We start from the raw sequence: 12,024 nt of genomic DNA on the forward strand, positions 1-12,024 counted from the left end.
CAAATTTTATTGACATAAAATTTCTCATTTTTTTAATAGTGGGAAAGATGTTCTACAATAAATATAGTCTATTTAGCTAAATAAGCAGTCATAAAACTACTTTGTCATTTTGCTCTAATTGCTTACAAACTTCAGCTATACATACTCATAATTGCTTATCCTTGTAATTGAATGAAGCTAAGCACATGTTAGTGATAAATGCACTTCTTTGGTCAACTTTGATTTCAAATGTAGTTTCTCACACCCCTAACTAAATAGTTCTTAAATAACCATGAATTTAGTTCACTGTCATCTTATGTATGGCCTAACCTGTTTGAATTGAGGGCATCCTGGGCATCATTAGCAAAATTGTAGGATACCTATGTGGTCTAGAAGCTTAAATAAATTGCACAAACCCTTCTATGCCATGAAATGCCTATTGCCAGGATTAAATGAAAAGAAAAAAATTCATCTCACTGAAACATTTTAAGAACTATTTTTATAACGTTCTGTCATCCATTCATTCTGTTTTATTCAGGTGTTCTGATGTTTGAACATTACAATTGTGTTCCAATCAATTTAGAATATTTTCCTATGATATGTGCACATAATTACATTTCTTTTTGAATAACTAGGCAGCTACATACAGTGTGAGAATCTAATTTTAGATCAGAACACTTATGTTCAACAAACACTATGCAACAAAGAAAAAAAGGGAGAAAAATATGATGCTAAAAATAACTCTTATTTTTCATGTGACTGAGCAAGTGGACTTAGAAAATACTTGTTGTGAATTCTATATATATCTGTATCAAATAATTTCCAGAGTCACAATATAAGGAATGCTTTTCCATAGGTAAAATGTGTTAGATTAATATTTAGACTTGACTTACACTACCATCTTTTATTTACCTTTATTAGAGAGCAGGTAAATGGGATTATAATTTCAAGGTAAGTGATCTTTAAGTGCTTTAAGATCTTTAACCATTCCCCTGTGTAACATTCCTAAGAAAAACAATGGCTTAATTTACCTTTTGAAGGCTGTGTGCATTACACAGGTATCACCTTTCCATATTCCTATTGACCCATAGCTGTGATTTCTTATTAGAAGTAGTGAGTAGGAATTTCAATAGATTAGTGTCACATTTGTAGTTCCTATATGTTAAATGATTACACTTCATATTTTATAATATTTCTATTTGACTGAATGCATAGATTACCTTGTCTGGAGATCATAACTAATGTTTTGAGTAATAACTTTTAATATTAATTTTAATTGTTATTCTATGCTTGATTAACAGGAGAAATCCTATTATCTTTGCTATTAAATTAAATATCTATAATAGTCCAAATTTATACTTATTTTGTATATTATTATATGTAATAACCTAATTGATTGGGTTTTATTTTAATCTTTTAGTATACCAACTTTTAAACTGAGACCTGTGCGATTGGCTCTTAAATTAACTATGCAGTCAGTTCATTAAAGTATCTATTTTTTTAATTAGTACTTTTAATGCCAAGGTATGGCCTAATTTTACAATATTAATGGCTCTTATTTTGTCACCAAAATTGTTTAGCCTGATTCCAGTTGGCTTTAAGTAGGAATTATATATTTGGAAGGGTAAATTTAGATGCTCCATGCCACATTTTATGTTAGTCAAACAAGCAAATATATATAAAGGCAGGAATCATTCATGTTTTCTTATGTATTTTACGTTATGATTGAAATATCATACATCGCAGGAAATACCAAGGCTTTACATTCTAGAGGAGAACAATAAAGTAATGCCATATTATAAGCAAAACTCAATACTAGCTTAGGGTTTAGATCCTATTTTCTAGTCAATATTTTAAATAAAGCTATAGGAAAATATATTTGGCAGTAAGTTGCATGTCGGCCTGGATGTCACATTGTCTTCAAAATTGAGTTAATATAGCTGGATGCGGTGGCATGGGCCTGTAATACCAGCTACTTGGCAAGTTGAGATGGGAGGATTGCTGGAGTCCAGGAGTTTGAGGCCAACCTGGGCAATATAGTGAGACCATTTCTCTAAAACAAAACAAAAGTAGACTAATTAGGCATGTGCAATAAAAACAGATATAACTAAGGGTTGATATGCCTAATAAAGAGCATATCAACCCTTAGTTACTGTACTTTTTGAAGGGAAAATAGTATACCACATATAGAAATGTGCAAGAACTTGAATAAACAACATAGTAGAAACATAGCCAAAGAAAATGGAAAAAAGTTTTTAAAAAAATACATAAATAAAAATCATTTTATGTGTTATTGTATTCATTTCTTGTTTATCTTATCAATACGGCAAGAAATGTTTTTAGCAGCAACTTGTAATATTGGTGAAGATGCAGTGATACCCATACAGTATCCTGACATATAGCAAGCACAAGAAGTGTTAGCTGCTGCTGCTGTTATTACAAAATTACTGTTATAGATATATTTTAAAGAACTTTGCTAATATGTCTTAAAGTGTTCATGTATTTGACCTTGCAATTTCACTTCTAAGAATCATTTCCAAAGAAATAATGACAGATATAGACATTGATGTTCAGAGATATTTGCCATTATTTCTAATACATACATATCAACCCTTAGTTATATCTGTATGTATTATAAATAATGGCAAAATCTCTGAACATCAATATATTGATCAAATATCTCTGAAATACAATATATTTTTGTTATTTGCAATAGCTCCAAATTGGAAAGATACTCCCTGCAAATAAAAAGGTTAAATAGATTTTGGCAAATTCATTTTAGAGAAATAGTTTGTTTCTTAATAGTATGTTTTTAGATTATTTTAATGATAGACAAAATGCTCACAACATGAATAAAGGCATATTTGATTATATGACCTCAATTATATAAATACATAAAATTATTAGAAGATACATACAATATTAATAATTGTTATCATTTCAAACAGTATACTCAGAAAAAAATGAACTATGCTTTGTTCAAGCAAACGAAGACACTAAATAATTTTGTGTGTTTTAAATGAAAATAATTTTGTCTCAATAAGGACAAGATTTGTAATTTGTCTTCTGGGCTATGGCTTTTTATAAATACCTGGAATTAAAGTTCTTTGACTATTTTTTCATGGCCATTCATTTGATAAACCCTTTCGGGAAGTATGTTACAGTCATGTTTTTAATGAAAATTCTATATTGTATTTATGCCCTGGGGTCATGTTTCCAGAGGGTAAGCAAAATCATTTTGTTTTGTTTTATGTCATAAAATTAATTTTATATTACAAATGAAATTAACATCATTTACACTAATATCTTTGATGTTAAAATGGCATTTTCCAAGAAAAGTTCACTTCAAGAAGAAATATCACTGAGGGTAGAGGATGATCTAGCCTAGCAGTATTAAACAGTATGGATGGAAAAATTCATGTTTGGTTAAAAAAAGAAACAAAAATATAAACTAGTCTTCTTTAAAAAAAAAATCAAGCTATATAGTTAACAATATTATTTATAGTTACAGTTTTAATATCAACTATGTAGTTAACAATTCTATGAATAAAATGTTATTTTTTCTTTCTTTACAAATTATATACTATTTTACTATAGAAGATAAATCCTTGAAAACATTAATCCAATAATTTGTGTTCATTAAGCTGCCTGAGAGAAGTAGCTTAATTTTAACAGAATGTATTGTCTGCACTGGTCTTGTACTAAGTGTTTGAATCACCAGACTTACTTAGTGTATCCCATGGGCAGGCACTGAGCTTCAAGATGTAGGTGGCCATAGTCTGTGGCTTTCCTGGAGCTTATGTTCCTGTGGAGGAAATAGATGGAGAGCAAGAAACGGACAGATAAATTAATTAATTGAAACTGTTTGGAAAATTAGATTAAGAGTTGATCTTTTTCTTTTTCCTCCCTTCATTACCTGCCTTTCTAATTGACATCTAACGAAGGTGGCAATGTACATGTGGAACACAACCAGGTTAGCCCTGTAAAGACACAAGTGGGAGCAATTTGAGTACCATACTGTTCAAAGTAAAGCCTTAAAGCTAAATTATCCTCCAAATTTGTCCCTAATATTATTTAATTTTAGGGTGTAAGAATGAGGAGGCCAAGGACCATAGTTGGACTAATCAACTATTTTGAATATCCACTCGCAAATAACTCATCTGGTACTAAAAAGCATTGTATTACTAGGATGAAGGCTGAGAATATAATCTTTTATATCTAAAATAACCTTTTGCCAAAAATATTTCATCATTTAATCTTAAGCCCCTCTCCATATTCTCAGTCTTATCTTCATTTACTCCTTCCTTATAGGGTTGATATTAAAGCCATCTAAAAAAATGTGACTCACAGCTCCATGGATGCAATTATTGTGACATGTGCCTTCCATCTTTATCCAGTAGAAATTGCATGCTGCCTAGGATGATTGATTTATTACTGTCTTTGTACTTGATTTCGTCATTATTCATTATTTTCTTTGTCAAACAGACCCACACTCTTCTTCATATAATCACCCAGTCTTGTCTCTCAGTGAACAAAGTAGCTGATGGCTCCCAGCATCCTACTGTGGAAACCTGTAATGATAGCACTTTGCAAAAATGGCTACTAAGAAACTATACAAGAATGGAAATTTTAGAAATATTTTGGGAATTCTACTGATTACATTCTCTAATGATTTTGGAGGTTTGTGTTGCAGATTTTATTAATTTTAGTATTTTTGTTATGTTCAGTTATTGAAATCTGGAAACTCCTTTAAAATGTGGTTAAGAAAAATTTTTATGTACCTTTTCTCCATGGAGTTAACTCTCTGTCTTTTACTTCTTAGTTACTCATTAATTTGGGGACTGCATATATTAAGTTGTGTTTAGTCTATCCTTAATGAGTAGGTATGTTTTTGATTTTTTATTTTAAACACATATGTGCACAAATATACTTGATGAACTGTATTATGACATATTAACTCTCTTTGAGGCGAACTATAGCCATGTTTATATGACAACAGGTTCTGCATCATCAGATCTGAAAAAAATCAATTAAAAACTAACAGGGTCAAAAAAGGCTTGTTTCTAAAACAACAAAATCATTTATTTTTGTTTCTTTTTCTTCAGATACTTTGGTTAAATGCAAATATGGCATATCCTTTCTAAAGTATCTTATCATTTTAATTAAAACACTAAGCAAGCGCATTATTAAAGACTAAGATGTGATTTTTCAATACCTTTATAAAGAAAATTATTTCTAAGCATTTCTTTGTGGTTGCCTAAGTGAAATAATACTTTTTTAAGTTGTATCTTTTATCTCTCACTTGTATGATTTGTGACTATCTTTTCAGTAAGCAATAAAATGAATCATTATTCAAGTCAACTGATAGGGAATTCTTCTAAAGAGTGCAAATAAGAACATGTCCTACCTTTTTAGTTTTAAGGGGTTTATTATCCAAAAAATAAAGGATTTTACTTTGACCCTTACCTTACAATGAGAACACAGGAAGATTGGGGCATTTTTCTGGTTCAGATGAACCACTTAAATATTGTTAGTGGAGGAAACAATTGAGCTCAGAAGTCTTGTAACAAGTCTGGGAATGAAATTATGGAGAGGGGACAACGCATGGGGTGCTATTTTAATTAGAACTATATTCCAGTCAAAGACATTCCAAATGTAAGAGTTGGTAAAGCTGGAAAAGTCTAGGTCTTTTGCACAAAGAGAACCTATGTACAAAACAATTTATGTGTATTATCTTAGTTGCTTTCAAAGCAATCAAACCTGATATATGCAGTGCCAAAAAAGGAGGTTTAGGTTTAACTAAATATTTATTCTCACAAGTCTACTATAGAGTGCTAGAGCAGAGACCACAGAGTGCTTCTCTCCATAGGAGAAATTGTGGCAGTTCCCTTAGCAGTTCTTATAGCCTTCTCCACAGGTGACAGTCTGTTGCAAGGAGATGAGATCCACATCAGGCAAATGTCAAAACCATCCTGGCTTACTGGCCTCACAGAAGATGATCTCTCCTTGTAACAACTGCATAGGTCTAGCTTCCAGGAACCAAATAAAACATACAGAATTAGAAGTCTGCACTTAGAAAAGCCCAAAGTTTGCTTTTCTGTTAGTATATATATGCAATTTATCAGTTGCAGATGCAGTTTATCAATCAGAATTCATTTTTACCATAAACAATGTAGGCTAGAAACGTAGTTAACATTTTTACCCCTTCGAGGTTGCCAGGGGATTACAGTGAGATAGTTGACTGAAGGTCAAATGTTTTTAAAAAAAGGTAAAAAGGATATTTGTAAGCATGTTTAAGTATTTTCTGACAAAGAATATGATTCCTCAGAATAATTCAAAGCATACCTGAGTGTTCACAGCTAGTAAATAAAGGACAGGAATTTACCTGAGCCTAAAAGGTCTGGTTTTCTACTGCACTACATTATAAAGAAGTGTTTAGTTGTTTCTTTGTCTCTGCAGCAGTGGGTTTTCACTACTAGTGAATTCCTTCAAACAAATCATGTATTGTTTAGAAAGAACAATAAAACTATTGTTTTAAAATTATTATTTGTGCAGTTGACAACATCTATTCACATGATCCTTAAAGAAAAATCTCAAGTCTGTGCTATATTTTGAACTAAGGTAACTGATAATTGATCAAAGCGTTCAACTACTATGATACGTGATCGACTGCAATAAGATACTTACAGTGCTTTCTGGGGTAGCTTAATGAGCAATAACATATTTGATATATGAAAATTGTACTTTTAAAAAAAGGGATCTAATAGAAGTATGCAATGGTAAGTTATATTTTGAAAGAGAATACATACGCGAAGGACCACAGGTACGTAACAAAATTAAAGCATTTTGTTGATTTTAACTAAAACTGTTTAGAAAAAATATATATTGTTTTTGTTATGTATCTTTATTTTTTCAAGCTGGCTACTGGGTGAATTTCTGGCATCATAAGTGTAAATCAGCCATCTTCTTGCCTATCTTTGGCCATTTATTCCTTTCTTTGTTTTTTAGTGTAAATAACTTAATTCCATGTTTTGAAAGAGCAACAACAAAGGTCTCAATCTTGAAATCTCCTTTGCATCTAATTGCCTTGCTCTTTTAATTTCCTGCTTGCTGTTTCTTAGGCCTCCTCCACCACAAACCTATTCTCCCTTCCATCGTTTCTTACAACGGTGCAGGCCACGATGTTTTCAGTCCTAATCTAAACAAATTACAATTGTCTGGCTGCTATTTCTCTACCATTTTTATTGCCCACCCCTTATGTTTACTTTCATCCCATTTTCAATGTAGTATCAAGAGCCAAAAAAAAAAACCATTTTGTTTACCTTTAATTTTGGTAATTTGCAAAAAAAAAAAGTAGAGTGCTATTTTCAAGATATATTTGCAAATCATCTCTCATACATTCAAATACTTCGCTTCTGGTTGGAGAGGTTTTCATACGATATGGTCCTAGGTATTGCCCATGAAACAGCAGAAATATATATAATTTGTATGTATAAATCATGTTGATTTAAAATGTATATCTGAAAAGTCCAAAAATGTGATTTCCAATGTACGTAAAGATGCCAAAGAAAAGATATATAATGACTGGTTAATATACAATTATTGGAATTTATGAAGAAACCAAAATATAATGTTTAAAATATATGATCATCATGCCCCTGTTTTATTTGTTATATTTTAAGACTCTTAAAATACAGACCAAACTATTGTAAAGATTTTATCAAGTAAGACAGATTAATTTTTGCTCTGATAATCACTTTCTACAATGAATGTCTTACAGTCACAGATACTATAGCTTGTTTAGTATTTTGAAATGGGAACATCTCTAGCAGTTTTGTTCATTTGGGTCACAGCTGTGCCATCTATTTGCATGTTTACCAAATGGTTACTGAATAACACATGCCTAAGAAAACTAAGCTTTTACAAAAGCTTGTTAATATTTGCAGTCCTCAACTGAACTCAGAGCTCACAAATGGGCTTTTTGCAAAGGAGCCTGAATTCTTGGCAACGCTTGATAAATGTCAGCCAGTTTCTTTAACCATCTGCAAATAAAGGTATATTAGACAATGATGACTTCATAACAAAGTTGTATAGTAATTAATCCAGGGACACCTGTGCACAGTTCCTTTTACAAACCTATCACAGCATATTATACTAAAAAAATCATAAAGGATTTTTTAGAGAACAGATTTCATCTGATGTGCTAGTGAAGCTAAAGATGAAATAAGCTGCACTGATTATTGGTTATCTTTTACAGAGACTCACGTTGCGACATGTTAACAGTAACCAATGTCTCGATGAACCTTCTGAAGAAGACAAAATGGTGCCTACAATGCAGGACTGTAGTGGAAGCAGATCCCAACAGTGGCTGCTAAGGAACATGACCTTGGGCACATGAAGACCATGTCCTCCAAGCCATGAAAGTGTCTACACTTTTGTTTTTCCATTATTTCAATTGAGGGAAAATATTGACTTTGCTGAATTGAAAGTTTTAAAAATCCTTTTAGTATTCTAAAACACAATTGTTTCTAATTCGTTTCTAGAAATGTTTGCTTATTTCCCTACTAAAATTTGTATCTGATCAAAGCACATAAAAATATAAATAATAGCAAACTATTATTAAACAACAGAACAACTTGTAAAACAAACTGCTTTAAGAAAAATCTTTATTGCACTCATGTCATAGGGTTAATTGGAGGTTATTTTAATTTTGGTTGTCATGGTGATTGAAAGAGATCATGTAAATGCCTTATAAAATCATCTTCATTATGAAATATTATCAGTTGCTTTATAAACTCACCCTTTTTACTGATCCTTCATGGAAACATGTTTGAATTCTATGTCTACAACAGGGCCACATATTAAATTATTTCTGAATGGTGAATTCATCCTACAAAATGTTCCAAGTTTTGGACAAAGAAAAACATTACATTGGATATTAAATTCATAGAGCCTTTACATAAGCATCACATTTAAACCAATGTGAATCCAAAAAAGAGAAGGAAATGTTTAAATTCAATTTAAAGTACATAAAAAAAAGAAATCCGTGAAGCACTGAGGGGAACAAGACGAGTCTGATCCGCAGCGCTTCAATCATTGTGAGAGAACTCAAAATGGGTTGCAATTATTCCTAACACAAGCTGAAGCTAAACAATCTTGCTTCCAGAGTTTATGTTGGAAACTCAATTCTTAACCAAAATCTTGGTCTCCACAAACTCTACCATCCCTTTTCTCTTTACTCCATAGACAGTGGCATGCCACTGATGCTGTACAGAATTGTAGGTGAAAGGGAGAATTTTAGACTTAATTTTTAACTCTATTGCACTTAAAGATTTTAGTTAGGCCACCACCGTCATTTTCATTTTCTATGTTAAAGAATACCTTTCAGTGCTATGCTCCAATATCTAAAAATTTTATCACCAGGGGAATAAACTCAACACACATTCATTAAACTTTTATTGTAATTAAACTGCTATATATTGTTTGCCATATATTATGGCCCGAGGAGCATAGTTATAATTAGGCTAGATTCACATTTTCTTTTCTCATCTTAAAACCCTTTATGTTCAAAATACATTAACAGAGGCCATGAAAAGGAAAAAAAAAATCGGAATTTTGCTAATAAGTTTTTGTATTTGACAGCATTTAAAATGCTCATAGAGTTACCCTATATATGTATGTTATTCATTATAAATGCACTCAGCAGCTAAGAGAAATTCGAGAGGAAAAATGGAAGAAGTGTTTTCTGGAGCAGAAGATTCCACTTCTTTGGTCCTCATCTTTACTTAAAAAGCTCTTATAGAAAGAATTAATCATTCTGACTGCATACAAACTCTCTATGTCTGTGACTTGCACATACACTGCTTTATAATGAAAATGAGGACGCTTTCTGATCGTCAGTAAAATCTTAAATGATTTTTGCAACTGGTATTCCTTCCTCTTTTGACTTTTTATTGGTACAACTCTAGGGAAGAATCTGCAACCTGGAGCATTTCAGGTTTGCTCTTTAAGTATAGACGCCCCTCACCATGAGCTCTCTGGGAATCCGTGACTTTCCTAAAATTGTAAGCAAAATGTTGAATATCAGGGCATTTTTTTCTGAGGTGGGAGTATGTCACTCACAGCAAACTTGGAAAGAAGGCTATGACTCACAAGAGGCAGTGAACCATTGCCTTAAATTATTAGCAGCCTCTCAAGTCCATTGAGGCCTCATGTAAAATTCCCATCTTTCATTTTTACACTCCTCTTCTCCCCTCAATTCCTTTTCTCCTGACTAAGGTAAAAAGACCCTGCACAGCATTATTACTTAAGTTGAAAAAGCTTCAACTCTCAAGGACTCATGTATACCATATGTTCCACTTATTGATTTGTCAGTCAAAATGCATGTTATGTAGAAAATGGTCAATGGCAAATTTTTATAAATACAGCTACCCCATCAAAGCTGAACTTAAAACATTTTAGCAGCATTTTAAATATGTGAAAGTTCGTTATGGTCATGGTGAGAAAACTAAAACTACATGAGTTTCATGCTAGAAAAGAATTTTTAAAGAATCTTCAGATGGCTTGAACGCATGCCATTATAGTATCTAACAAAAAGTGGCATAAAATATAAAACACCCAACACTAGAAAGCAATGACTAACATATAATTCGTTTTCAAAAATGTTTATTGTCTTTAGTACAAAAAGTTAAAACCATGATTGGATTCATAATGCATTTGTCTTATAGATCCCTTATTTATGGAGCTAGACTGACATATTTCAAACCAATCTCTTCTGTGATCTTCTCCATCTCAGTTAATGCAACTTCAGCCTTCCAGATGCTCAGGTCAAAAACTGAAAGTTGCTTTTGACTCCTCTATTTCTGTTTCAACTTTCATCTAATCCAACAGCAAATTCCCTTGATGCTACCTTTGAAATATAACTAGAAAAGAATGACTTGCCGCCACATCCACTAGGTGTCACTACCTCTAACCTTTTTCATTGCAATATGCTTATTATTTAGTTCCCTAATTTCCTAGTCCTTGTCTTGAACAATCTTTTCTCAATACACCAGCCATAGTGATTCTGTTAACCATGAATTTGATTGTGTCATTTCCCTGCTCACAATCTTCCAATGACTTCTCCCTCCAGTGGCCTTCAAGGTCCTTCATGAGTGTTACCCCTCTACACATCCACACCACTCACCACACATACATAAACATGCACACACACACACAGATACAATTCCACATTTTTCTAACGCCATCTCTTATCTCTTATTATTCTGCCTCTTACTTACCCCACTATGGCTCCCAAGAAAGTTCCCACTTGAGTGTTTTGTTCCCTCTGCCCCAGAGAGCTCCCCTTAGTGGTCTCAGTTAGAACATTATCTTATCAGTAGGACAAACCCTTCTCCCATCTGCCCTCCCTATCCCCTGTACCTGACAATCTAAAAGTTTGCTTCTTTATTTCTGTCTACACTTCCCCCTCCCCAGCCCCAAACATGCCCATCACATGCCCTAGAAGGTAAGTCCCATGAAGGCAGGGGCTTTGTCAGTTTTGTTCATTTGGTATTTCTGGCATATGTATTCTTTAAATATTTCTTGAATTAATGAACTGAAAAATGTGTGTTAAAGTTGCTAAGTGTTACTGTATCATACTTTTTTTGTATTTTAAAATTTAAAATAAAGGCTAATATATTTAGACAGGATTTCCAATAACTTTGTCTTCAAGTTATAATTTTCTTCGTAATATTCTTCACATTAAACTGTGGACTATATATTTTCTGGATAAAATATCCTGCCTTATGGAAATGAAATATGATATTTTATTAAAATGCTGCTATATTATATAAGTTGCTTCATTAAGCTAAAATAGTTTTAATTTTATTTTTTGTGTCCAATGGCCACCTGAAGGTATAAGATTTTGATTTTTAAAGAAGAGATATCATTGTCTTAAAAAGTATGTATTTTCTTGATTTCATAAGAACTATTACTAAATTTATCTTCTAAGTGTAGTCAATGGAATAAACACAATTACAGAGATTTTTAAAGGAGTTTACATAT

The 12,024-nt window shown here is 32.3% G+C and overlaps 1 protein-coding gene across 1 annotated transcript in view; it reads left to right on the top strand.

Annotated features, from left to right (window-relative positions):
• GALNT13 (polypeptide N-acetylgalactosaminyltransferase 13) overlaps positions 1-11,808 on the top strand; it is a 213,279-nt gene extending 201,471 nt beyond the window's left edge. Inside the window, exon 8 of the mRNA XM_017853575.1 lies at positions 8,237-11,808. Coding sequence (XP_017709064.1) covers positions 8,237-8,377 — 141 coding nt within the window. The 3' untranslated portion in view covers positions 8,378-11,808. The remainder of the gene's footprint in view (positions 1-8,236) is intronic.
• The last annotated feature ends 216 nt before the right edge of the window (positions 11,809-12,024 follow it).

This window comes from Rhinopithecus bieti, unplaced genomic scaffold (genome assembly GCF_001698545.2).
Source record: "Rhinopithecus bieti isolate Rb0 unplaced genomic scaffold, ASM169854v2 scaffold_36904, whole genome shotgun sequence".
Lineage (NCBI taxonomy): Eukaryota > Metazoa > Chordata > Mammalia > Primates > Cercopithecidae > Rhinopithecus > Rhinopithecus bieti.